The following is a 27246-nucleotide window of genomic DNA, read 5'->3' as shown; positions in this document are numbered from 1 at the left end:
TCCACTGTTTGTTAGGCTTTATTTAGTCGCAAAAAATAAGCAAAAAATTCTGCTAAATTATTCCGACAATGCCTCGTTCGAATATTTACCATTTTCATTCTTTTTTGTTACTGGCCATTTCAGTTGGTCTATTGATAGCTTCGCTGATGTGTCTTTTTATCGTCTGAAATAAAAAAGTATCGACTAAAACTAACGAGTAATAACTACAAGTATCGAGTACACTATTGCACCTGTCTTTCCCATTCGTTTCCAGATACGTTTCACGTAAGCTGGACATTGTTATATTAATAGACTATTTACTTCTACGAAGGAAATTGTAAAGGTGTGCGATTTCATTTTGTACAGAAGTACCTTCATCTCCAATCACTCGTTAGAAGACGATTATTATTAAATCACTATTTTATCGTAAGACGGTGGAGGGGCTTCCTCCGCTTCTTTCGAAGTATCGGGCAGCAGTATCGCTATATGATAAGGTGGTGGAGGTGCCACTATGCTTGCCAATGAAGCCTGTTGAATGTTTCCTGTAACAAGTCCCCCCAATGGACCACTTCCGGCACTTCCATTCAGCAGCGGCGATGGGTTGCTACTTAGAAAATCAGGGTTGTTCTAAAAAAGAAACAAACAGCGCATGATGCTTTAGCATGCTGTTCATCAAGTACCAACCGCGGATGCTCACCTGTAGTGAACTTTGTTCTGCGTTTGAAATCGTGTCCGATATCATGTTGTTGCTGTTGATCTGGATGTCCCGTGGCCGTCTCCATAGCGATACGGTGCAAGCAGCCAAAAAGAATGTAGCCGAAAATGCACAAAATATTAACACCTCTAAACCGGTTCCCTGTGATAATTGGAAAAAAATATTACCATCATAAAAAGATTAAATTTACGAATAGATATAACAAAAACCAAAAAAAATAAAACCACCAAGAGTTTTAAAAGAGTATACCTGATGGTCGAAGTAAAACTTCGCTCCAGCTACAAACACCGTAGCTAGAGCCAACGAAGCCCACATGCCACATTTCAGGTGTGCCGGTAACAATTGCGCATCATGTCCAACGTGCGGCTGTATGTGTTGCCCAACATTGCTAATGCCCTCTGTCTCAGCACCGGATGATTGTGTTGCACTTAAGATAAAAAGAAAAGATAAAGAAATGATTATTTTCTACACAGAACAGTGTGAATATGGGAAATTTGGTTACTCATGATAAAGGTTTACTTATGTTCAAAATTTATTTGCACACATTATAATTGAATTAGTCGACGCCGTCGATTCTCAAAATACTTCATACAGAACCAAGAAAAAACAAATTTTTTAATAGTCTTTGTATGATACAACAAAATGGAAAGATATAAAATAAAATTATATAAATTAAATACGAGACATCAAATCCTTCAACTGAACTATTCAGACTAATTACAAAATAGACTAAAAAGTTTGGAAGCTGGTTTGGAATAAGCTACAAGTTGGTACGGCAGGCCGTTGGGAGCGGCGTCGGTCTTCATGAAGACAAGCAGGGACAGGTATATTATTACAGGTATTAACGCATATTATTTACCGACTATAAAAAAGCCGTCAGCATGTTTTGTCTTACATAGCCCCTGGGTATGTATCCGGCACAAAATCGAAGGGAAATGTGTGCGAGCTACTTACAACTAATATTTTCAGTACAGTATAACAGTATAAGATATGTTGCCCATAAAACGACAATCAAAGTGCGACAGATTAAACAAGATTAGATTGCTTTCAAAACTTGTTCAGACCGCTATAACCCGCAGGATAACCGCGTATGTCCTCTCCGTCCATCTCGAACCGTCTTCTTATTCTACTTTTTTCTTCTTCTTGCTCTTAGTCTTGGACGACTCATAGTGCATCGCATCGTGCGGATAAGGACTGGTCAGAAAGTCCAGTTGACAGTGTAGTAGCAATATCAATAAAAATATTGACAATAATAATAACAATAACAATAATACGGGAAACCCTTTATATCGTTCGAGCAAGGAGCTAAATTTAGGAGACAATAATCAGCATTTGTTTCTACTGGACTCTACACAATTGAACATAAGCCCAACGAAAAGACACTAAGAAGGAGAGAACCGGGAAATAAGTTTAATACAACGAAATAAATGCCTTCTAATTTTGAATTAAATAAACCATTTTTGAATAGCATGCTTCAATATTGTGAATTAGCTAACTAAACCATCAAATATCTAAAATCGCCTGTATCTTAAACCTCGTATAAGATTAATACTTTTATGTATTGAAGCAAGAGATCTTCATATCTTCAAACAGTTACAAAACAACACAGAGATATTGTTATTTAAAATATTTTGCAGTCATGCACTAAACAATGAATAGTTCTACCTTCTAAAATACACAATTTTATTCCTAAATCAATCAGCGTCAACCTGTTTTTACTTATTTCAAAATTGTTTGGTTTGTTTTATTTATTGTAATCGTTTAAGAGTGCATAATCAGATCAGGGTTTTATTTGTATAAATTCCAGTTTCAAAATTCCAATAAATAGCCATGCATGCTTTAAACTTTAAATTGCTTTGTAATGGGGTAGAATCCGAAGCCTCTGGAAGGTTCCACAGGCTCTCCTACTCAACTCCTATTCCGTCAAGTCATCGTCATGCAGAGTGGTAACATGTGTCACCGCAAATCCAAGCTTGGTTATCAGGCCTAGTTCCAATCCCTTGGGCGGATGGTGGCATATGGTAAAACAGGACGGGGGTGGGTAGTCCAAGTCTCTGGGCTACCTGAACGTCTGGGAGACAACCATGACGGCGCAGTGCGTTTTTGAACATTAGCTTATTTACCCGATTTATTGACGCCATTCTTGAAAGAATAAACTTTCAGACTCCTAGTAGGAATTTAAGACCAGGCCAGTTTTTAGGGTATCGCAAAGTTTCGGTCACTAGAATAACATTTAGCTCGATTCGTTTAAGCAATTTAGCTTTAAGAATGCTGCTAATAATAGAGCAGTGCAAACAATAACTTCATCTGTATAAAATTGCTTATTTTGCATGCAAAAATAATAAACAACAATCCATAATGATGTTTCCGGAGAGATTTATGAATCTATGAGGATTCATGTCTGTCGTACTGCAGATTAGACTCGCCAGGCTCCGGTAGGCTGGTCACGTCATAAGAATGACACCGGAAAGTCCTTTTAGATCGTCCATATGGGCAGAGGAGGCATAGTTGGCCCAAATTGAGAAGGAGTTATCAGTTTGGAAGATTACAGCAGGCCAAGAACCCGAAGCAGTTGTTGCGCCGGATAACCACATGCTTTAAATTTTGGGCAGTGCTATTAACGATACTTTAATTTTTTTATTCTGTGAGTTTGTGCATTTTAATAAATCTATTTACCTGAAAATGTGGTTCATCGACACAGGTACGTGGTAGTTTACAGCGTTCGGCGACGGACTTTGTTGCAGGTTTGGACTCGGCTGCGGATAAGGCGTTGACGCAGGCAGAATGCTGCTCTGGGTATTATATTGACCACTAAGGTGCAACTGCACCTGATGTACCTGTTGTTGTTGTTGATTATTTGGGTGCGACTGCTGTTGAGTAGTGCTTTGATTGTGATGCGGATAATGCGGATGATGACGGTGATGTTGCGGATCTGCATGCGATTGCTGTGGATGATGCGGTTGCTGATGCGCGGAAGATTGCTGACTTTGTGTGGACGAAAAATGCGTTCCTGGGACAGATGGATTCGATTGCGATTGTGGATGCGGTTGCTGTTGTGACTGCTGCTGACGATGAATGTGAGGGCGATTACAGTCGACCGTTTGAAACCGATGTATTGGAGTGACCATTGATTTCCGAGGCACGCGTCGCGGATGGCCAAAGCCAAGACCACCACCACCCGACAAAGATGCTGCCACACGGGCTCTACCGAAACCACACGCTTGCGATCGTTTATCAATCCAAAAATGCATTTCCTTTCACAGCCACCGCTTGTACTGAAATGTTCCACTTTCCTTTTATTTAGAACTGCACCTGATTGGGCAGAACAGAAATTTAATCGTAATCGTAGATATACGAGTATGGTTACTAAATGGTGGTGGGTATTTCATACCCTTATTAGCATTGAATCCATAACTATGATGCGTTGACGATCTAACTTCATGTTCACTGCAGATGATCACGATTGTCCATCACCGGTGTTACATAGTTTTCAAATGTTAACTGGTTTCTGTTGGTTTATAAATGAAGTTAAAAAGAAACAGAGTACTATTTTTACATTAACTGCTATAGATATTAAGATACAGCGGATATTGAATAATCGAAATAATTTTATTCAAAACATTTTATTACAAAAAGTACATAGACCCATCATTCAATAGATTTGAAATCCTTGCTAACATTTGATTTTATCTCTATCGGTTATCTGACTGGAGGTAATGATGAATTAAATAGGATAAATAGATAGTCACGAAACTGGTTCTTTATTTAAACGGAACAAAACGAATAGGTTCGGGTATATGGTTTACTTTCTGTTTATTTTGTCATTCGTTTTCATCCCATTCATTCCTGTCTTCCCTTTAACTTCGTTTCCCTTCAATTCTTTTGAATCCTTTCGTTTCCTTTCGCTCCATTTGTTTCTTTCGTTTCTTTTTATTTTTTATTTTTTTATCATCGTAACTTCTGTTTTGTTTTGTTAAATTTCGTTTATCTTCGTTCCATTTATCCCTATTATAGAACGAAAACATAAAAACCAGGTGAGCTAATGTCGAATTGAACGAACAATTAAACGAACAAACGCGAGGCATAATATTTATGATTTCGTTGATTTGACATATGGAGTTACAAATTTGAAACCTTGTATCGATCTTTCGAACATTTCAAATATACAGTCAATCCGGTCAATTCGGGTCATCCGCAAAGTAACAGAATGTCTAAGACTAAGATTTTTGCTAAGAAGGATTGTTAAATCTTAGTGAATCCTAGACACACAACACGTTCTTATTGATTGCTATTGATGCTTCCGAACGTAATAAATACAACCTCAACTCCAATATTCAAATTACTCTGTCTAATGACCGGAAAGAAGAAGAAAAATTATTGAAATATCTCAAAGAGACCCAACTTTACAACATAATATAATCATGAAAAGAGACGAATGCAGCCGGAAGGCCAAAGTCTCTATAATTCAAAATAATAACAGTAGTGCCACAAGAGGAATTAACAGCGCTAGTTTACCGGAGTCCTACAATTCCCTTTTAATAATCGACATGTGGAATGACGATGAGCTCGGGAGGTTCTTGTTTTCAATCTCACCACAGGTATCCCTACGTCCCTGGTTTCACAGGCACCCGGTAGGTCGCGCGTTTATTCGCATGATGTCTAGACTCATGTCGAACCATTACGCAATGAATGCGCACCTTCAACGTATAGGTATGTCCGACTCCAAGGTTTGTAGCTGTAGCGTTGGATTCCATGACATCGACCACATCCTCTGGTCATGTGCGGAATTCGATGCCGCAAGACCCGGGCTACTTTAGCGCCGAACGGCTGCGGGCATCAGGAAGATCCCCTGCTCAGGCGATTTACGACATTCTGGGTCAGCAGGATCACGTGTACGCACGGATTCTGTTCGACTTCGTCAAAGAGATCGGAATCACCCTATGATTCCTTCCCCTTCCCCATCCTGTATCCAGTACGCACTGTCGTTTGTTCTTGTTTGTTTTTTGTTTTGTTTACTTGTTACAGATGTTTGTCCAGTGTTTCTTAAATTATTCTGGTTACATGTCTTACTGCTGTTGTCGAGGTTTCACCTTGAGATGCTTCGGCGGACGCTGCCATAACGGTTAAGACAGACGCTGCCTAGGCACAGTCTGATACGCTCTTGGAGACAGGTATATTCTCTATCTACCGGGAATATCAGCCCTCACGGACGACAACATAAACAATATCAATAGGCAAACATCAAGTACGTCATCACGCCGACTATCCTTCGCCAAATACTGGAAAAGCAAGAGGGAAAGTGCGCCACCGCAAGTCATCAGGGTGTTGAATTTGCCGATCCAACAGTCACACAAAGTCCGATCAAAAAGAGGGAGAAATCAACGAGATTCCGAAAGAATAGAAATATGTATACCGAGTCGACCAGGGATAAGGTGCATCGTAATGATGGGAGAAGAAAATGTCTCTCCATCACACAGATTGAACTGTCTGTTGAACTATTAATGTTTAAGTGTAATCTATAAGATATACGGCCAGCATCAGGATTTATTTGACTTTTATTTGCTTGTAACTATATACAGAAAAACGGCAAGGATGGAATTTGGTACCGATTCTGTCTTGAGAGGAACCGACACCGTATCACCGTCCACTCGAACACATTCAACAATGTTTCCATAATCCACATTCATTTTTTTACGAATAAAATTGCATTCATTTATGTGTCGTAATTATAATACAAAACATCAATAATTTTTTTTGTGAAGATGCTCGCCTTGAAAAGCGTTTTTGTTTTAACTGCACAGTTTTGAAAGAAACGTTTAAGCTTTTTTATACTGAAAACAAACAAGTGCTTGTTAAATTTATTGCGGGTAATTGTATAAATATGTATGAGTAGAAATACTTTTGCTTGTTCTATATTATTGTTTCGTATTATTATTTAAAACTGCATTGTTAAATTTCTGCCGCTTTCTTCCACCGTTCTGCTTGCCAATATCAATTTTACCTTACTGTGTGTGGCAGTACAAAGGCTAAATTAATAATGGAGTTACTGAAATTGAATCATTCCCGCAATCTCTCTTCCAACCGAGCATCAAAACCCTTTATTGAAAGTCCAGCATAGCTTTTGCATACAGCCTCCATCCGGTTAACACGAGGGACGATCAATAATCAATGGCCTAATTTAGTTAGACCCGACAACTGATGGTGGCGTCGATGCATACATTTTCAACAGCTGTTGTCACGTATAAGTCAAATATTGCTTACCTCCACAAAACTGTTAGTCTTTAGCCACACTCATATAGTATAGCATATAGTTTCGACGTGTAACAATGGAAACAATTTATGTACGGTAAAAAAGTTGAAACTTTCATACAAACTAACACCTAATCAAATTTGAACATATGTAGTGTTTTGTTAACAATAAATATGTTGATCAACTGTTTGCGCGTCAATATCATAAATTGGCATGAAATTCCAGTTCCGCATGCCACTCGGACAAGGAATTGCCAGCAAACTAGCTTCTAAACCTCTATACCAGCACTCAGCATCAAAAGTAATCAATAAGTCGCATGTAAATAAGACGACATGCGGCACAATCTTTACAGCTTAACATAACTGAAGGTGGACTTCTTCATGTTATTTCTTTAAGAAACTATCATCAATAATTTAGTTTTCATTTCAACCCACGTTCGTATTAAAACATCGCGTTTTTTTCATTTTCTGTTATTGAATGTGAAGAGGTTTGGTAACAAAGTGCACTCTATAGCTGAAACAACATGCAAATTCAAGAGTCTTCATTATTCTTGTAGACATGCCGAACGAATTCTTCGCTTCTTATCAAAGCCTACTTCCTCTCTTGTCCATCACTTAATGCACCATGATGAGATAGATTAGTGGTAAGTTTTTCTCTTCATATGTTGCCTACAATGTTTATGCTGCTGGAAGAAGGATCATTTATATCTTTCTCATCATGCTGCTAATGTAAGGGTGTATACGAATTTGTTCTTTATCTTGTTCTTATCCTGTTTGCAGTCCATGGTTTTGCTAGGTGCTGAGTACTATAATAAGCATTTCAGATGTATCATTTTTCTATTTACTTCCTCCTACAAGCACCTCTTCTCCTTTTGCGTACATATTTTTCACGCTTTCGGTGTCAGTGCTGTACTGTCTAATCTTTTCCTTCCGCAATATGCCCCCCCCCCTCCTCCCCCTTCTTCCCTCCTAGTTTCATGGCCAGGTTATTATTTGTGTACGCATACGCATATCCTTCGAGACTTGCACGTATATTACATCAAAGGATTTCGGATGCATTGGGTAACACTTTTTCATACCGGTCATACCGTGAAAGTTTAGATTAAATTATCGTAAATAACAGCATTCCTCCTGTACCGAAGCGTAAATGGAATAGTTATTTAACTTCCAATCACTTGTTTCACTTAGTCGAATCGAGATAATAGACCACTCATAATTATTTCGACATGCGGATTCCTTTAAAGAAGCAACAGCATCACACTGTCACAACACTATCAACTATCAACACATACCAACATACGTTTAAACATCCATTCGTAGGTCAGCGCATTGAAACGTTGCTATGACACTCGGGTTATCATTTTTTCACGAAGCCGCTGCACCTGACATACACTCCACTTTAAACGTTTTACTGTAAAATTCTCTGCGTATACTTCTTTTAGTAATTATTTCTCACTATTTCCAATGTTAAGTGCAACGAGTGTAATAATTTATTCATTCACTTTCGCCGTTTAATTATTTTTTCGATAAACTTTATCATATTTTGTCCAGTTGTTAAAGTAGTTGTTGCACTTTTGCTGCAAAAAAACGCTAGAACAACAAATTTTAGAGAATTATTTTGCAAAACTGTAGAAAGCTAATCCAGCAACCTGACGAGTGCAATATTTCATTACTCTCCCATAGCATTCCCCCTTCATATTCCGCGCCAATGTCAAAAGCACTTTTTTGGATCACACAGGCTGATCTGTTTCTCAGCTTTGAAGTATGTTTCTGTAAACGAATTTCACCAAGATTTTTCATCTCGCAAGCACACCAAACAGATACACTCAGTCGAATTTTTTTTCGCATCAATATGGACGCTGGATGTTTGTGCCACCATCAATAGCAAGCAGTTATGAGCAGGAGAAAAATGAGCATGAGCAGGCTGTAATGTGCATTAACAGAATCCTGCTGTGATAGGTGCAGATTTTTCACCTAGAACCAAACAACAGAAATTACTGAAAAAAAATCGAACCCACCTACGACGACAGTGCTATTGCACAGCAACACTATCAACTCAATACTACGATTAATGGACCCAGACACTTTGGCTCGGGTTGGAACGATTACTGGCTGGGGTTTGCTTCCTTTTTCATTTTCATATTCAACTCTCACTACACTTGCCGATGCTCTTTGGCTATCAACAGCTCTGCGTTGTCGTTGCGTTCTCTCGCGCTCGCAATCATTCTTCCATAGCGCATAAACATTCTCCTCAGAAGGAACCATAGTACAAATCATGGAAAAGAAAACATGCCCATTATTTTATCCTATGCCCACCACAGCTGTGTCACGTCGAAGCGTATAATGTTTTTAACGTTCATGAAAAATGTTTCCACACACAGTGTTTTTTCTAAGAAACGAAAAAGAAAAAGTAGATCAGCTTATTATGAATACATTGCATTCTACCTCGCCAAAGGCAATTGCTACGCTTTTAAAAAAACTACGGAAAACACTTTTATTTTTACACGACAAAACTATGCAAAAGACACCCTGCTGTCCAGGCCTGTACGGTCGACATGCCATTAGCAAGAGACCACATAATCAGAAAAAAACAACACTGGAAAATGAAAATCCAAAACACATTTCCCAGCTCACATCGTCAGCTCTGCGAGCAAGAAATAGCAGAATGCTCACGCTCACGACGCGTCCACAGCACACTAGCGAGAGAAAACTCAGTGCCACATTTCATCCGGCCGGAAAAACATCGGATCCTCAGTCGGGACACGAAAATGACCGATCGGTATGTTGATGTTTTGCGTACACCTTGGTTTGAGCAAGGCGTGGATGATGACCGCAGAATCGTACCAATACGGGTATTTATTTTTGGATACTTCTAACAGCATCCAGATATTCAAACTGATTACCGACACCCTTTCAACGCAGTTTAATCCACTTTTCAATTGCTGCAATTTCCAGCTCCAGGCATGTGCCTCAAACTGTCTTCGTGCAGATTTATCCGTTCATTAGTAAATTTCCCTTTTTTTTGCGCTTCAACAATTTTAGCTTGGCAAATACTTTACCACAATGTTTCATATATTTATGAATATTTACTATCGTAATTGTTATAGTAGATCAATGCAACCGTTAGATAATAAAAAGGGGCACAACACGTTTGCAAGTTAAATTTTCATTCGGATGTGATGCGGAAACATCTTCCCGTGCCATGTACTGATTATTTATCTACAATTCGCTTCAATATAGCTAGTTCCCTTTCCCTCTTTCCTCGAACAAAACCAACATACTCGCTTTTGCGCCTTTATTCTTGGGTATGAGCTTAAATTTCCTAAAGCGAAATTGCGTTTTGAAACAATCACTCGAGTCGATTTTGGAACCCAAACCGGAGTTGAGTTGCTTTGTTTACCTTTACCGGCTTCTTTTTCATCTTCAAACATATATTACCGGTGCCAGGATTTATAAATCTATGTATTGGAAGTGTAACTATAGCACGATGTGTTTAGAATGAAAACATTTTAGAACAAATTCAAGCGAATAAGTAATGCAACTACCATATACTGTCTCAGTCGCTTTAGGGAAATATTAAACTTGTGCGTGGGAATAAATACAAACTGAATGTCATCCTAATTCCTTCGATTCTGCTCATCAGCTGTCCATGACAGAAAGGTTATCATCATGATGGACAATCCTTGAACGACCTTATCCGGTGCAAAATAGCCTTAATTCCAATGGGTCACTCGAATTCCACTGATAAGCAGTTCCATCGGAACCATTCCTTCGGAATTCAAATTGTGCATCATTTATTACACAGTTTAAGCTCGTTTTCTCTGTAGATAGTCCTTCGGCTGTCTACCATCCTGCTTGCATAAGAAAGAGCACGTGTTTACAATACCAATCTAATGTACTGTAAGCGATGAGTCTCTTCCCAATCCCTGCTGCGAGTCTGCGTGTGTTATTAACGATTATGAACGAGATAATTTTCTTTATATACAGTCATCATGAGGCACAGCACGCCTTAGTATTGAGTGTCGTTTTCCAGCGGTAGCATCAACGGTGCGCCAAAGTGCAAGTAGTAAAATCAAGTGCAAAACTAATCTCTGTGACAATTATTCATTTCTGATTTCAACCTTACCTTGCTGTAAGAAGCAATCTTATCAACGTTAACCCAATCTTTACGGGTATGAGTTCCAAATGCTTAACGAGTATAGTAGAGTGGTCTGCACACATTAACAAATCGAAGCGGAAGAAAACATCCAAATTGCGTAGCGTAGTGGACATAAATAGGTGTTTCAGATCTCTTCAAAGAAATTGCAAAACTGATTATAATCAATCCGCTTTCAGTAAATTTTTAAATAACTGTAATTTACACAATAAATAGATTCAACAAAAGAATTTATTACAATAAATATGTTATATCTCAATAGCACTGTACACACCAACGATCGCCAAAACAATCATTCACCCAAGCGAAATAATTGTTATCGCTACTGATTATTGCGTAAGTTTAAAAGCGGCTGGTTTTGATTTTCACGCACATAACGCATGCACATTCTACTGAATCAGCGGGAGCTGTGTAACAAAAAAAAACACGCTAACGGCTGATTACAATAATTCGCTTTACAAGGGAACTGTCAAACGAGAACTTGTCCATGTGTTCGTGCGTTCAACGTTATTTGACGTATTACTGTTTTGTTTACAACTTATCAATACAAAATTCTTTCTGATTGAGAAAATTCACTCGGTTTCTGTTAATTGTGTCAATTTTTATATTTCCCACGTGTAATATGTAATGTTCCGAGACCTTGACTGTGCTTAGTGTTTCTCAGATAGGAAAAGTTTATATTCCGAAGAAGGATGCGCCACTATATCCCCTGTGCATCGTTGCCGGTACAACATTTACCTTGATTTACACGTATTCCAACAAGAAGCAAAACACAGTAGACAGTCGGATGTACTTTTTAATAAATGTTTCATAAGCTGCTACCACCAATAATAATTGCCTTTCCAATCTCTAGGCTATCAGCGAAATGAGTCTTGCTCAACTTAACAAAAATGTCGCTTTCCTTCGAACAAGCTGCAACGATAATTGGTCCGTGCCGTTCTGTAATTGTGAGTATCCAAACGAATCTCGATGGAAATTTTCTGCGAAAAAAACGATGCCATGCCGCTGCGGGGAAGATACATCCAAAAGACTCGATTGGACATGGAACAAAGAATTAACGGTAGAAATCGTGGTGTCAGGAACGGAAGTAATTTTCCATCCAGTGTACAGTCAAGGCACTAGCATAATTCGTGGCAACGAACCGTTACACCAGGGACGTCATCATTACTGGGAACTGAAGATACTATCTCCTCTATCGGGAACAGATATCGTAAGTTTTTTTTTTATTTTGTCACAAACGCCTAAAAAAATTGCATCTAATTGGATATATCCGATACGAGCAGAAAAAGTAGAAAATAATATTTTTCATCTAATCTGGTATGCAAAAGTCTTCTCTAACCGAACCACAACCTTGTGCTAGCTGCGAGAAAAAGGTTCCCGGAGGACACTCTCGCGTAACCATGTTTCCTGCGACGCACTCATAATGACGCCGGCAATTGAAAGGGAATTCCGATAGTGGTGGCCTTAGCAAAATATTGTTGATCAATCCTGCACAAATGTTGATCGCTTCGCTTGGATCGCAGGCGTTTACACAGCGCTGTGCGCGTTGGCTGAAAAATCGTCCCAATGGACAACGCCACTCGTGTTCGGTTCCATGATGACAGGAGATGTATTCATTGCATATTTCCGGTAGTGGGAATCTGATTTTCATTCCTGCTGGTATTCCATCACAGAAATATGCATCAGTCGCTCCCACAAGTAGGATAATTCCGACGACACACCACATGAAACCTGCATGTATGAGTAAAACAATACGCATGTAGCACACTAGTGACTTGTACACCAAAAGCGCGGAAAAGTCATACCTTTCATACTGCTCACTAACCGAGTAATATACGAACTAATGCAGAACGCGGTTTCTCTACGTGTTTAATTGAGCCTGTTCGACGATGGATGCTTATCGTCTAGACTTTATCAAATCGGTCTGAGAATGGATTCAAAAAGGAACCCCTTTTACCACGCATGGCGTTATGCTGAGTAGCTGAAAACATTTACGCCACAAAGTATAAAGATAACCTAGTAAAGAGGTGCAATTTGATAAACAATAATTTATTACTACTTCTTGGCCCGTAATGTTCAATTAAGTTAAAGCGTACAGCACCAACATTCTAGAAATATCATTTTTACTGTATTTAGCAATATGCAATTTAATACATCCATTCTGGAAAATGCGTTTCCTGGATTGTTTAGCATATAATTTCTTATCTTTGTCAATACAACCTCAGAAAGTCTTCTTTTCTGGTTTGTTAATTGATCATGCACTATGATCGATGCGTTATTTGCAATCGATCATGATACTGTGATCTCGCTCATGTAAATATGCGAATAGGTGAATAGTTTAAAATAATTTATCAAAGTCATCAGTGTTGTAATATTCGAAAATCTTATGTTATATTTTATATTTTATTTTACATAAACAATTCAACATTGCTGCTGATTAACTCCACATGCTTGCAGTATTTGAGAAAAGAAAAATCCTGGAGGACATGAGTTAAGAAACATTTCTCCACCAAAACATGTGTAATACTTTTGACAATCTGGAGCCTGTCCGGGTGGCAAACGGATGAAAACACCATCGGGTACTCCACCGCACCATAGTCGCTCTGAGGGTAAAGTGTAAAAGATAGGATGGATGATTGCAGGAATAATAATACTCTTGTGTTTGTTAATTACCTCTTTCCGTTGGACAGCTTGATTCACATTGTAGGTTGCGTGGATTAAAAAATTCTCCTGGGGGACAATACCATTCATGATCGGTTTCATGCTGACAGGCTATATAGCGGTTACATTCAGCCGTATCATACATCAGCAAAGTTCCTCCGGGAAGGCCATCACACCGAGTTGCCTCTCCATTATTACTCAGAAATGCAAGAGCACCCAATAGAAAATATCCAACGCGAAAAATAGCTTTCATATCACTAGCCATATTCAAAAATCAAGAAGGAGCTCAGAAGACTGATCACTTGTGACTGTTGTATTCGGAATGCAAAGCGTAAATGTTTATACACCAATTGAGCAAGATTGGTCTGATGCTGACGTATACTGCTTTCCTGCTATAGGTAACAGCTAGACGATTGGTTTCCGGCTAGACGTTTTATCAAAAAGTCGATTGGAATTTAGGACTACTGTCGGCTCGTGGTTAATCGTTTTATTGGCTTTAGCTTTAAATCCGCGTTTTTATGATACCTATATAGTAGCGTTGTACTGGTCGCTGATTGGTAATGCTATACGCACAAATGTAACAAAATTTTATCATTTTTTACAATAACGAATGTTTTCAACTATGCTATATCTCCAGAACAGTACAGTGAACTGACTTCTTGTCATTGTTTTATTCCTAATTTCCTGTAGTAACCCAAACAAAATACTAATTATATTTTTTTTTTGCTGGTTTCATTATAGATGTTTGGCATTGGAACTGATAAGGTAGATTTGCTACGGCATCAGTTTTCTTTCACAAGCGTGCTCGGCATTGATGACCAATCATGGGGTTACTCCTATCGTGGCGTAGCCCAACACAACGGACAACTAAAATATTATGGAAAAAAATTTAGCCGAGGACGGATCATAGGCATTTACGTCGACATGTTTCGCGGTACCTTGGAATACTATCTAAACCGACGTTCACTGGGACGGGCATATTCGGGCATTCCCAGAGAGGAAGGAATTGAAATTTATCCCATGGTATCATCTACATCGGCTAAATCTTCCATCAAGCTTATAAACGCCGCTTCGTTCGAAGATAATCTTAGGTTTAACTGCATGAAGGTTATAGCCAAATACCCGAAACTTCTGGCACAGGTGAATGCCATACCAGGCCTAAGGACTGTTGTTCAAGAATTGTGGTTTTTGCAACTTAGGGAACCTAGCCAATCCGAAGATTTCGCACTTAACAATTTACATTTGGCGGACGAAGCAGTTCTTTGTGGTAAAAAATTAAAGCTTTTGGATACAATTAATACAGCTGACAGTGGCGTCTCTAAAGCGTTAGAAATCAATTCAGAAGCGCAGATTTATGATAACTTGATGAGAAATGAGGAGCTTGATGATAAAACCACAAGTTCATCGAAAGTGCATAATGATCGTTGTAGTGCTACTGATTCCAACAGTGAGGATGATGAGATAGCTGTGATGATACAGAATCAATTTTTTTAGCAATTTGTTGAATTTTAGCTATATTATAGTAATTTTCATTTTGTCACGGTTACCATCCGACTGCAGGAGAGTGTACTGTACCAGTGCCATCCACTTAATTTTCATAATGTCTTGGTCACGCAGTAAAAATTAAGATCAAAGTTTGTACTAACAATGTTAGTAAATTTTCTATGTTCAATTGCCTATTTATTTTAAATCATTCTCATTAATGTTTTAAAACTTTAATGAATAGAAAACTTAAATTCTCTGGGGCTGTCCGATGGTGTATTTGGATACGGTTAAGGTTCCACAGGAAAAAGCCTTTACAAAAGCCGATTCGGAACGTTCCCCGCAGCAAGTACTGACTATCCGGCTATGTTCTATGTGGTAAAAATAAGTCTATAAGGTGGCCTGACCATATTCACGAAAAAACATATTAAATTCACTTTCAGCACACATTAAACTTCAACTTCAATTACAACAGCAATGTGGTGCAAGCTATGCTTTAAAATTTTAACGAACAGTTCCGCGTACATACACATCAACAAAAACCCGCTAGAATAATCTATTACTTCATCACGTTTATTTGTAGAGCTTCCTTAAGATTAAATTAAATTTTAAAACATGTCTAAATTAATCTTTCATTCCACTCCTCGTATGTTACGGTGAAGATATTTTACTCTATTTTAAAGAACTAAGGAACAAGTTATTGAATTTCTGATTTCGTCAATGAGTTTGTACCACTTTCTTTACCAACTATCAGTGAAACTTTCTTTGTAATGTTTTAGCTGCTTCTATTATATTTGTTTGTTTGGTGTTTTCAATTATCAAAAAATCAAACTATGACAGAATCGACAAATTGAAGGCCGAATAAAGGCCAACAAATGAAATATTAACAATTTTATGATAAAGTTTTGGTAATAACAAACATTTAACGGCCAAATAAACCCGGAAGAAAGTGCCCTTTATCAGTTCGGATAAGGAAATGTCTCCCAACCCAATCATTGTATCTTGAATTAAGTCGCCAATAACAATGCGGCTTTTCCGTTCTACATGAATAAAAAAAAGTTTTTGAAGTAATGATAATACAGTCTTTTCCAGAGTTAGGCGAATAATGCGTGCCAAAGCAATTCGTGTAACCCAAATTTTCGCGTAGCAAAATACAAACTTTAATTCCACAAGCAAATTTACACGAATTGTCAATATTTTGGAATTCGCGTATCTCGAATTCGCGTAACTCGGGAAAAGACTGTACAGGCAGTCCCCGAGATACGCGGATTCGGAGATACGCGGTTTTTGGAAAATTTAAAAGCTGAGTTGGTTTATAGCACAAAATCCAAGCAAAAAGGCGTTAAATTGGTCTAAAATAGTTTCCTTTGTCATATAAAACATTTGCTTTTAGTTTATTTTAATGTACAGACTTTACCCGAGTTTCGCGACACTCGAGTTACGCGAATTAGAGATACAGTCTTCTCCCGAGTTACGCGAATAATGCGTGCCAGAGATATTCGCGTAACTCGATTCCCTTTATAATATCGTTTATAGTTAGTATTCAATAATCGACTTTTTCTGTGCACGTTACGAAGCACGTTAATAATTGATATGTTTGAGTTCATTTCGTCAAATAGAGTACATTTTTACCAAAATTAATGTTTTTAATATGAAAATGTAACGTATTTTTAGGCAAATTTGAAATTTGATAAATACAAACTTCAACTCACATACCAAATTACACGAATTGTCAATACTTTGAGATTCTAACTAACTATTTCTACGATTTCTATACTAACTATAAACGATATTATAAAGGAAATCCGAATTACGCGAATTTCTCTGGCACGCATTCTTCGCGTAACTCGGGAAAAGTCTGTATTCTTTCAAAAAGTAGCCTGGTTTGCTAAATAAATTAAATGCAGAGAAGGAAGTCGACCATCTAACTTTGAAGTATAAACGGGTTTACTCCCGGGTTCGACTTACGCGGAAATTCGAGATACGCGAATTTGCCCCGGGTTATAGCAGTCCGTTATAATAGCGTATCTCGGAGACTGCCTGTATATGGCTTATATTATTAACCAGTTAAAATCAAACCAATAATAAAACAAAGCCCCTGGTAACCCATTGTCGACACGCGAGGATATTGTTTTGAATCAAACCACATTTCTTACAATACGTTTCTGATTTATATTATGCGAATTACAGAAATGTTAGATGAGCCATTATAAATTCTACTCACAAACAGGAAATGTTCCAAATCGGATTTTCTCCAGAATTGCATGCTCATGCTGTGAAACCTGCTTTCGGTTCAGTGGCTATGTTGAACAACGAATTCAACAAGTATAAACGTTGATCATTTGCGATGTTTTTCTGTCAAACTATTCTCACCGTGTTTCCAATTTTTCAAGGCACCAATTTCATCGCAACGCATCACTATCTCTTTCTCCGACGTTCAAGCAGGAGGCGAAGAATTCGCGAGTTATAAACTGCCATCCGAAATCGGTAAAACCGTACCAGAATATGGCATCGTTGATGAATAGTGTACGCGGCCTGGCCTGCCGAAATACGTGCTTACTTCGTTGCATACTGGCACGGTCGATGTCCTCGGTCGTGGTGCTCCGGCGGGATCGGTGTAACGAGAAGTTTTTGACAGCCCCGGCCTCTGCGCTGCTCTCCCCCTTTGAGGTTAGAAACCCTGTGTTATTTTGTCTGGTTCGTGCCGGAGCCCCATTTATGTAACACACTTTTCCGATACTCCTTTGCCGCAGCCGAAAGTATGGAACGGACAAAGATTCTTTTCCGCCAAACCAAACGTTGATGAGATCAAACAACGTGTGCTGAAAGTTGTAGGAACTTATGATAAAGTTACAGCGAACAAGGTGCGATTTTTAGTGATTTGATAGCATTTGTTTTTCTTTTTCTCTCCCTCGCTTCCCCCCTGCCGTCTGTAGCAAAACGGTCGATGGCAACTAGAGATAGTCAGAAATTACAGTGCTAAAGAACCGCTAACACTTCAGCTGATCAAAGAGCGTGTCCTGTTGGTGCTTAAGCTGTACGACAAAGTCAATCCCGAAAAGGTACGTTTTGTTGCTGCAGTAGTATTTTTTATCAAATTGCCAATCAGTTTTAGAACCTGCCTAAAACCCAAATCATCTCGTTGCCAGCGATTGTTTTTGCAGTACTACGGTTTAGGGAAGCACAAAATGCAACTACAAATGTTAATGTCATGTGCATTGTACTTTGCTTTCAGCTGACACTGGAATCGCACTTCATCAATGACCTCGGGCTCGATTCGCTGGATCATGTCGAGGTGATAATGGCCATGGAAGACGAATTCGGTAAGAAATATAAAACGGAATGAAAACTGCGCTTAGCTATATTCTGCCGTGTGGTTCTCTTATTGCAGGCTTTGAAATTCCCGATGGAGACGCAGAAAAGCTTTTCAGACCTGCCGACATTGTGCAGTATATCGCTGACAAAGAAGATATTTATGAATAAGGTTTTCATAAGCAGGGCCCAACTGTAAAAACCCAGTTTTTGTCAGATGCTGTAGATCTTAGTGTGAGAATTTGATGATGAATGTTTTTAACAGATACAATTCATGGTCACCAACGTCACCTGTGCTGTTAGCAAGAAAGGATGCCGTGTGTAAATCTAACAAAGAGAGCACAATATCTGCTCATGGAACGTAACAACACATCTAATGAATGAGGTTTTCCAACCACTCCGTGTTGCAAAAGAGCAAACAAATAGAATAATAACATAACCACAATAAAATGTATCTGCTATGTCGTCGCTCTTGTTGAAAACATAGTTTATTTTTATATTTTTTAGGATTGTTTGTGGTAATCTACCATCTAATCTGTAGCGAACATTTATGTACTGTTTGGGTTTGTACAATACACACATTTACATAATTTCCACTACGAGTTAACGTTTTTTTCATAGCAATCTGCTATTTAATGTGGTTCGCGACTCGATCAGTGGTGTTATTCAATAAAGTAAAACAAATTATATTTAAATATTTGTTTATGTTTAACATTGCCGTTTTCATTTGAACAAAAAAAAATCCACGCGACCATTGTAGAGTATTCAAAACGAACGTCATGTGAAAACCATCGATGTTGGCAACACGGATCTTGCTCGAAATTCGCCCATGTGAGCAGAAATGGAACGAAAAGTGAGAAAAAAAACTGTTCGAATCTACCAGAAGTGAGAAGCTTTGGCACGAACGCCGGAAAAATGAGAATCATTTGCTCATCTGACATTAATTTCATTCAACCACGAACAAAGCGGTATGTGTGACTGTACGAGATGCGTTGATTAAAAAGTTGCATAAATCTTCTGGAATAATAGCAAAATAGTGTGAATTGATAAGAACTGTATTCGATAGTGTGGATTGTATTCATTCAAATCGCGATATCAGTTCGGAGTGATTTGGAGTAGCGTTGTTTGTTGTGAGTCCGTGCAGTGCAACCATACCCATCGGCAGCCATTTTCTATTGCAAAGGCAAGCCGCAGTGTAATTCAGCAAAGTGGTGTCGGAAGTGCGTATACCATTAATGGATCGGTGGTTCGCTGAAGCTTATGCTGGTTGTACGTACTGGCTATTGTGAATACTTCAAAGCTAGAGTGTTAACGTACATCGATGGCTAGTCCAACGCCACAAAATAGTCCAATGCCTCCGCCGCAAGCACCATCCCAAAGCCCAGCACCATCACCTTCGCCGCACAGTCCTTACCAGCAAGCACCTCCCCCGCCCCACCCTGGTCAAAATCAGTTACCGTCTCACATGCCAACCCCTGGTCATCACGTACCCCCGCAGCCAGGACCTCCGCCCGGGTCACACATGTCGATGCAAGGACCTCCACCGCCACACAGTACTCAGCCTCCTAATCCGCATGGGCCTCCGCCACCTCAGCACCCATCACACATGAATGGCCCACCCCCGGGTCCACAAGGAGCACCTGGACACGGTCCCGGAGGACCGCCTCATCATATGCCTCCGGCAGGAGCCCAGCATATGCCACAACATCCACCTCATCCGGTAATGGGGCATTCGGTTCCACCGCATCCCGGTATGGCCGGACATCCAGGACAAGGTCCATCGTTACCCCCAGGGATGGTACCGGGGGGATATCCAGGCCATTCAATGCCACCAAACACGGTATGTATAGTAAGCAAATGTTGTCCTTCTTTCTAATGTAGTGACGAGAAGCGTAAACCTAAGGCTCCTTATTCGAATTGATTGCTTAGTCAGGAATTCTTTCAATGTTAATTTATTGATACTATATTATATTAAAGTCGGCTACGTTGGCTTTAGTTGTAGCAAATCCTCATCTACTTCACGTATAACTTGCAGTACCCTCTGTGCCAATGGCTCGCTGCTGGCGGCTATAATATCCGGCTTCATGATGTCGTATTTTCCGCCTGTGATGCTAATGACCGTGCCTCCAGCTTCCTGGATAAGCAAAGAGCCTGCAGCAATGTCCCATGGCTTAAGAAACTGTATACTGTACACATCTATCTGTCCACTAGCAATGTATGCTAATGTAAGGGCAGCTGAACCAAAGGCACGCAACCCAACGCATTCTTTGATGAATCGTTGACCGCGCTCAAAAAGAGCTGCCCGAATGGGTTTGTAGCTTCCGATTGAAAATTCATGTCCCACTAAAGCTTCCTTCAGCTGTATAAATTAAATTTAAAATATTATCGATGAAGAATACTTGTGGATAAAAAATAGACCAAATGCTCACTCTCTACGTACCTCTTTCGTTCCGCGTGTTTCGATGCGGGAACCATTCAAAAAAGACCCTTGCCCTCTAACGGCGGTGTAGATTTCGTTGGTCGTAGGATTCGCTATAATACCTATGTGAATTTCACCATTGACCGCTAAAGCAACGGAAATACACGTGAAAGGAATGCCTCGTACGAAATTGACCGTCCCATCAATTGGGTCAATTATCCATGTAGGTTCTGGACCGAGCTCCAGTTGGGTCCCGTTTGCAAATGATGATTCTTCTGCACAGAACTTGTGATGAGGAAAGTGTTGCTGCAATCCGGCAATCAAGATGTTCTCTACACGTTGATCGTATTCGGTTACTAAATCCCAGTGTTTACCTTTCACTTCAACCCGCTTGGAGGCAGAGCGGAATGCCTCCAATACTATTTGATTACATTGTTTCACCAGCTCCACCGCAACGTCGAAAGCTGCTCTGATTTCTTTTTCGTCACACATGATGCAGCGTTGATAACGATGACCCTGAAAATCTTTTGGAATCTTTTGCGACAAACTATAACACGCTGCGAAATATACCACCGCCGTCGTTCCCTGTTCAACTTGGTATGAAAGCAGTGCCAGCATCACGCAAACGCCCAATGACTTTTGGCTTGACAGCATTTGTGCTAGTATGTGTGTGTCAGATAAGCCGTGTAAATACGAAACGCGATGCAGTGGTTCGTGACCATCGTTCGTTCCTGTATTAACGTTTGCACAATGTAAATCAGCAAAGATTGTATTGTTTGCTGGCTCACAAACTCGTCGGCAAATGCATGTGAAAAAAAAAAACAAGTTAAGGTTATTGTGTCCATCATCATGCCTCACCGGACAAGAATATGTGTAACATGTTCATTTTCGTTTTAATCTGCAATCATGTAATATATGTTTATACTGTACTTTGTATTATTTACAGGGACCTCCTCCGCCGGTGCCGATGCAAGGTGTGGGTGGCCCAGTACCAGGTCAAGCAATGCCTCCCGGAGCCGCAAATCCTGGAATGATACCTGGAGCAACTCCTCCACCACCACCACCGGGGCAGGAAAATTTAAACGCTTTGCAGAGAGCAATTGACTCCATGGAAGAGAAAGGGTTGCAAGAAGATCCACGTTATTCTCAACTGCTAGCATTACGTGCTAATTCCAAGCAACAAAATTTAAACGCTCCACAGCTTCACCAATTGCGAGGCCAAATCATGGCATATCGCTTGTTGGTTCGCCATCAGCCGATTAGCAAACAGTTGGCATCACAAATTTTAGCCCAACGTACCGATGGAACACCTCCGCAATGTCCCACACCTCCAGCCAGTCCCTACCCGAACGCTCCCGGAGGGCCTTCACCACAACCAGGAATGGCGCCTCAAGTAGCGCAGCAACAATCGCAACCGCCACATCAGCAACAGGGTCCCCAGCAACAACAAACGCCAGGACCTCCCCAGGGGACGAATCATCCTGGAGGGCCGCCACCTGTCATGCAGGGTACGCCCGGAAAGCAGGCACCACCGGGAGCTTCAGATGCGATCGGGTCTAACAAACCGCCGGTAGGGACCGGTGGTGGAATACCACCAAATCCAAGCCCAATGCCAGGTATGACAATGGGTGGTCCACCCCAAGTTGGACATGGTCAGCACCATCAGCAGCAACAAATGCAACAGCCCCATTCAGGTGCATCACATGTACATCCGCAACAACAGCAGCAAATGCTCAACTCAGTCGGACAACCTGCACGTCCCAGCTCACAAGGACCGGCTGGTGGTCCGGGTCCAAGACCAGCGGCACAAGCACCGACGATGCAAACGATGCCGAAGCAAAACCGCGTAACCACCGTGGCCAAACCAGCCGGACTGGATCCGTTAACAATATTGCAAGAGCGTGAAAATCGTCTGGCCGCACGAATTGCACTTCGCTTGGAGGAGCTTAATAATTTGCCAGCTTCAATGCCGGAAGATCTGCGAATGAAAGCACTGATAGAACTGCGCGCATTGCGAGTACTCAACTTCCAGCGGCAGCTGCGGAGCGAAATCGTCCAATGTACACGGCGCGACACAACGCTCGAAACGGCGGTCAATGTAAAAGCGTATAAACGTACCAAGCGGCAGGGTTTGCGAGAGGCACGTGCCACGGAGAAGCTGGAAAAGCAACAGAAGCTCGAAGCAGAACGCAAACGGCGCCAGAAGCATCAGGAATTCCTAGCCTCTGTGTTGCAGCATGGCAAAGATTTCAAAGACTACCATCGTAACAATATCGCAAAGTTGGGTCGCTTGAACAAGGGTATCATGAACTACCATGCAAATGCTGAACGAGAACAGAAAAAGGAACAGGAGCGCATTGAAAAGGAACGTATGCGTCGCTTGATGGCGGAAGATGAAGAAGGTTATCGTAAGCTTATCGATCAGAAAAAGGACAAACGTTTGGCCTTTTTGCTTTCGCAAACGGATGAGTACATCAGTAATCTTACCGAGATGGTCAAACAACACAAGGTGGATCAAAAGAAAAAGCAAGACGATGAGATACAGCGCAAGAAGCAATTAAAACGTCACATTCTCGAGAGCGGAGATATCGAGCATTTGGATGAACATTGCGAAGCATCAGACTGTCGGGTGACGGTGATGGAGACAGCTACCGGCAAGATGATTTCAGGTGATGATGCACCGTTCTTGCGCGATTTGCACAGCTGGCTTCAATTGCACCCCGGTTGGGAATATGTTATTTCCGATGGTGACGCCGACGACGATGAAGAGGAATCGGAAGGAGGAAAAAAGAAAACGCGCGAGCAGGAGCTTTCTGATGATGCCAAGACAAAGGAAGTTATCCAAAAGGCAAAGGTGGAAGATGACGAGTACAAGACAGAAGAGCAGACGTACTACAGCATTGCGCACACTGTTCACGAGAAGGTTACCGAGCAAGCGTCGATACTGGTGAATGGAAAGCTGAAGGAATATCAGATCAAGGGTCTTGAGTGGTTGGTATCGCTGTTTAATAATAATCTTAACGGCATATTGGCCGACGAAATGGGTCTCGGTAAGACGATTCAAACGATTGCCCTTGTCACCTATTTGATGGAAAAGAAGAAAAACAACGGTCCATACTTGGTTATTGTACCGCTTTCGACTCTCTCGAATTGGGTGTTGGAGTTCGAAAAGTGGGCCCCGGCAGTCGGTGTAGTTGCGTACAAGGGTTCCCCTGCCGGCCGCCGCGCTGTTCAAAATCAGATGAAAGCAACTAAGTTCAATGTGCTGCTGACTACCTATGAATACGTGATCAAGGATAAGGCAGTACTGGCCAAAATTTCCTGGAAGTATATGATTATCGACGAGGGTCATCGAATGAAGAATCACCACTGCAAGCTGACGCAAGTGCTCAACACTCACTATAATGCGCCACATCGATTGTTGCTTACAGGCACACCGTTACAGAACAAACTTCCGGAGTTGTGGGCACTGCTAAACTTTTTGTTACCCTCTATTTTTAAGTCCTGTTCGACGTTCGAGCAGTGGTTTAACGCACCGTTCGCTACAACAGGTGAAAAGGTAGAGTTGAACGAGGAAGAAACGATTCTCATCATTCGTCGTCTGCATAAGGTGTTGCGCCCATTCCTGTTGCGACGTTTGAAAAAGGAAGTCGAATCGCAGTTACCCGACAAGGTAGAGTACATAATTAAATGTGACATGTCCGGGTTGCAGCGTGTGCTGTACAAACACATGCAAAGCAAGGGAGTGTTGTTGACCGATGGATCTGAAAAGGGCAACAAGGGTAAGGGTGGTGCGAAGGCTCTAATGAACACGATTGTCCAACTACGTAAGCTCTGCAATCATCCGTTCATGTTTCAGCATATAGAGGAAAAGTATTGCGATCATATTGGTGTACAAGGAACGGTTACAGGTCCAGATTTGTACCGTGCATCTGGCAAATTTGAGCTACTGGATCGTATCCTACCCAAGCTGAAAGCTACCGGACATCGCGTATTACTCTTCTGTCAAATGACACAATGCATGACGATTATAGAAGATTATCTCTCATGGCGAGGCTTCGGGTATCTGCGTCTCGACGGTACCACCAAGTCAGAGGAGCGTGGAGATTTGTTGAAAAAATTCAATTCAAAAAATTCCGACTATTTCCTCTTCCTACTGTCCACACGTGCCGGTGGTTTAGGTTTGAACCTGCAAACGGCAGACACAGTCGTTATTTTCGATTCCGATTGGAATCCCCATCAAGATCTGCAAGCACAGGATCGTGCCCATCGAATTGGACAACGAAACGAAGTGCGTGTTTTGCGACTGATGACGGTGAATTCTGTAGAGGAGCGAATTCTGGCTGCCGCCCGCTATAAGCTAAACATGGACGAAAAAGTCATTCAGGCCGGTATGTTCGATCAAAAATCAACTGGTAGCGAACGGCAGCAATTTTTGCAAAGCATTTTGCACCAGGACGAGATGGATGAGGAAGAGGAAAACGAGGTACCAGATGATGAGATGATTAATTTGATGATATCGCGCACCGACGACGAGTTGGAGCTGTTCAAGAAGATGGATGCCGAACGAAAGGCGGAAGAAGTGAAGCCTCGTCTGCTGGACGAAGCCGAACTACCCGACTGGCTGGTGAAGGATGACGAGGAAGTTGACCGATGGGATTACGAGGAAGAAACATCAATACTGGGTCGTGGTTCACGCCAACGAAAGGAAGTAGACTATACCGATAGCTTGACGGAGAAGGAGTGGCTCAAGGCAATCGATGACGGGGCTGATTTCGATGAGGAGCTCGAGGAAGAGGAACGAGAAAAGAAACGAAAGGGAAGAAAGCGAAAGGGCAGAGGAAGGGATGATTCGGACGACGAGAGCATTGTTTCGACGATGACGAAGCGCAAGAAGGGCATTACCGATCCGAAGATAAGGAAACAAATGAAGAAGGTACTGAAAGCAGTGATCAAGTACACCGATGCTGACGGACGCGTGCTGAGCAAACCGTTCCTCAAGTTGCCGTCGCGACGCGATTTGCCCGACTATTACGAGGTGATCAAAAAACCGATCGATATCAAGAAAATATTGGCACGCATTGAGGAGGCGAAATACGTCGATTTTGCCGACTTGGAGAACGATTTCTTCTTACTGTGTCAAAATGCTCAGACGTACAACGAAGAGGCGTCTCTCATCTATGAAGACAGTCTAGAGTTGCAGTCGGTGTTTAGCAATGCAAAGGCAAAGATCCTGGACACACACGAGGAAGAGGAGTCCAACGAAGAAGGTATGCCATAGAGATTATAATACTTTGTACTAATTGTGAAAACTAACCATTTTTTGAATTTACAGAGGAAGATGAATCAGATGAGGAGGGAGGAAGCGTAAAAATGAAACTTAAAATTTCAAAAGGATCAACATCGTCCAGCTCGTCTGCAAAGAAAACGACACCGGTAAGGAGGAAACGGGCTCAGAAGAAATATACCATTTCTGACGATGATGACGATATTGATTAGATAAACGGAACATTTGCAGAGGGTTTTATCTTTCAATGACAGATGTCGACAAACGCATGTATTAGGAGGTTTAATATCAGTGTCAGTGTGTATTATGATGATAAAAAAATTAAGTACCACTCGCTACACTTTAGTTTTGTGAACTACTCACCACTCGTTTAAATAGAATCATAGTTCATTTATAACGTATAATTTATCCTTTTAATCGTATGACAACAATAATTGTGCAACAAAGGTGACATCGTAGCAATATCTGGAACAACGTGGAAACGTGGACCGTAATAAATAGAAATTTAAAAAAGTACCAATACGTTTTGCTTTCATACGGGTTTTAAAAAACCAAACATGGATTGTTCACGTATGTTATCGATCACCTATGTACGAAGGCAAATTCCTTTTCTTTTCCTTCCTTAATATTAGACTTAATGGATGGTATATTCTTTTCTTTTGGGGTGAATATTTATGGCTCTGTGTTAGTGTAGCTAGGACAGTCATTGTAATCGCTGTGTAAAGATAAACCACGGAAGATTTGGGTTTCTTTACCCTTAGGCACTGCTACTATTATTAATATTATTAGACAGACTCATACAAGTCGATGCTCTAGAAATTAATAAGTGTAATGTAATCAACTTAAAATTTGTAGCGTTTTTCTTTGAAAATATCATCCGAACAGTAAAACATATCCGAAGCTTAACCGTTTCTTACAGTTTCATCTGTAAAATATTTAAAAGCATTTGCAGTTAGTTGTGCCACAGTTCATTCCATTCAATTGAT

The 27246-nt window shown here is 40.7% G+C and overlaps 5 protein-coding genes across 5 annotated transcripts; 3 read left to right on the top strand and 2 right to left on the bottom strand.

Moving 5' to 3' along the window:
• Positions 1-387: 387 nt before the first annotated feature.
• On the bottom strand, positions 388-3945 carry LOC128708509 (transcription factor Sox-1). The gene is made up of 4 exons (XM_053803488.1): positions 3371-3945; positions 944-1121; positions 677-835; positions 388-606 (listed from the first exon to the last, which is right to left on the bottom strand). Exons 1-4 carry the CDS (start codon positions 3943-3945, stop codon positions 388-390), a joined length of 1131 nt encoding a protein of 376 aa, XP_053659463.1.
• A 7846-nt stretch (positions 3946-11791) lies between these two features.
• Positions 11792-15254, top strand: LOC128709586 (SPRY domain-containing SOCS box protein 3). Its single transcript, XM_053804592.1, has 3 exons — positions 11792-11824; positions 11953-12309; positions 14502-15254. Exons 1-3 carry the CDS (start codon positions 11792-11794, stop codon positions 15252-15254), a joined length of 1143 nt encoding a protein of 380 aa, XP_053660567.1.
• Positions 15255-17747: 2493 nt separating this feature from the next.
• On the top strand, positions 17748-18842 carry LOC128709587 (acyl carrier protein, mitochondrial). Its single transcript, XM_053804593.1, has 5 exons — positions 17748-17912; positions 17996-18001; positions 18179-18304; positions 18478-18565; positions 18634-18842. The coding sequence occupies exons 1-5, from the start codon at positions 17748-17750 to the stop codon at positions 18723-18725; spliced, it is 477 nt and encodes a 158-aa protein (XP_053660568.1). The 3' UTR covers positions 18726-18842.
• A 1033-nt stretch (positions 18843-19875) lies between these two features.
• Positions 19876-26472, top strand: LOC128709450 (ATP-dependent helicase brm). Its single transcript, XM_053804447.1, has 3 exons — positions 19876-20394; positions 21920-26243; positions 26309-26472. Exons 1-3 carry the CDS (start codon positions 19876-19878, stop codon positions 26470-26472), a joined length of 5007 nt encoding a protein of 1668 aa, XP_053660422.1.
• Positions 20536-21465, bottom strand: LOC128709451 (uncharacterized). The gene is made up of 2 exons (XM_053804448.1): positions 20995-21465; positions 20536-20913 (listed from the first exon to the last, which is right to left on the bottom strand). The coding sequence occupies exons 1-2, from the start codon at positions 21463-21465 to the stop codon at positions 20536-20538; spliced, it is 849 nt and encodes a 282-aa protein (XP_053660423.1).
• Positions 26473-27246: the final 774 nt, after the last annotated feature.

Source organism: Anopheles marshallii, chromosome 2 (genome assembly GCF_943734725.1).
Source record: "Anopheles marshallii chromosome 2, idAnoMarsDA_429_01, whole genome shotgun sequence".
NCBI lineage: Eukaryota > Metazoa > Arthropoda > Insecta > Diptera > Culicidae > Anopheles > Anopheles marshallii.
The sequence above is the reverse complement of the archived record's forward strand: the minus strand, read 5'-3'. Positions and strand labels throughout refer to the sequence as shown.

What these genes read in the sequence shown, in the direction of transcription:
- LOC128709450 (XM_053804447.1), top strand. Translation starts at nt 19,876, where the DNA reads ATGGCTAGTCCAACGCCACAAAATAGTCCAATGCCTCCGCCGCAAGCA. An exon ending in ATTCAATGCCACCAAACACG is followed by an intron (nt 20,395 to 21,919) that starts GTATGTATAGTA and finishes TATTATTTACAG; the next exon opens with GGACCTCCTCCGCCGGTGCC. An exon ending in AGAGGAGTCCAACGAAGAAG is followed by an intron (nt 26,244 to 26,308) that starts GTATGCCATAGA and finishes TTGAATTTACAG; the next exon opens with AGGAAGATGAATCAGATGAG.
- LOC128708509 (XM_053803488.1), bottom strand. Translation starts at nt 3,945, where the DNA reads ATGCATTTTTGGATTGATAAACGATCGCAAGCGTGTGGTTTCGGTAGA. An exon ending in AGTTTTACTTCGACCATCAG is followed by an intron (nt 836 to 943) that starts GTATACTCTTTT and finishes CAATTATCACAG; the next exon opens with GGAACCGGTTTAGAGGTGTT. An exon ending in CAGAACAAAGTTCACTACAG is followed by an intron (nt 607 to 676) that starts GTGAGCATCCGC and finishes TTTCTTTTTTAG; the next exon opens with AACAACCCTGATTTTCTAAG.
- LOC128709451 (XM_053804448.1), bottom strand. Translation starts at nt 21,465, where the DNA reads ATGTGTGACGAAAAAGAAATCAGAGCAGCTTTCGACGTTGCGGTGGAG. An exon ending in AAACACGCGGAACGAAAGAG is followed by an intron (nt 20,914 to 20,994) that starts GTACGTAGAGAG and finishes TAATTTATACAG; the next exon opens with CTGAAGGAAGCTTTAGTGGG.
- LOC128709586 (XM_053804592.1), top strand. Translation starts at nt 11,792, where the DNA reads ATGCGCCACTATATCCCCTGTGCATCGTTGCCG. An exon ending in TCCCCTGTGCATCGTTGCCG is followed by an intron (nt 11,825 to 11,952) that starts GTACAACATTTA and finishes TCCAATCTCTAG; the next exon opens with GCTATCAGCGAAATGAGTCT. An exon ending in CTCTATCGGGAACAGATATC is followed by an intron (nt 12,310 to 14,501) that starts GTAAGTTTTTTT and finishes GTTTCATTATAG; the next exon opens with ATGTTTGGCATTGGAACTGA.
- LOC128709587 (XM_053804593.1), top strand. Translation starts at nt 17,748, where the DNA reads ATGGCATCGTTGATGAATAGTGTACGCGGCCTGGCCTGCCGAAATACG. An exon ending in ACAAAGTCAATCCCGAAAAG is followed by an intron (nt 18,305 to 18,477) that starts GTACGTTTTGTT and finishes CTTTGCTTTCAG; the next exon opens with CTGACACTGGAATCGCACTT. An exon ending in GGCCATGGAAGACGAATTCG is followed by an intron (nt 18,566 to 18,633) that starts GTAAGAAATATA and finishes CTCTTATTGCAG; the next exon opens with GCTTTGAAATTCCCGATGGA.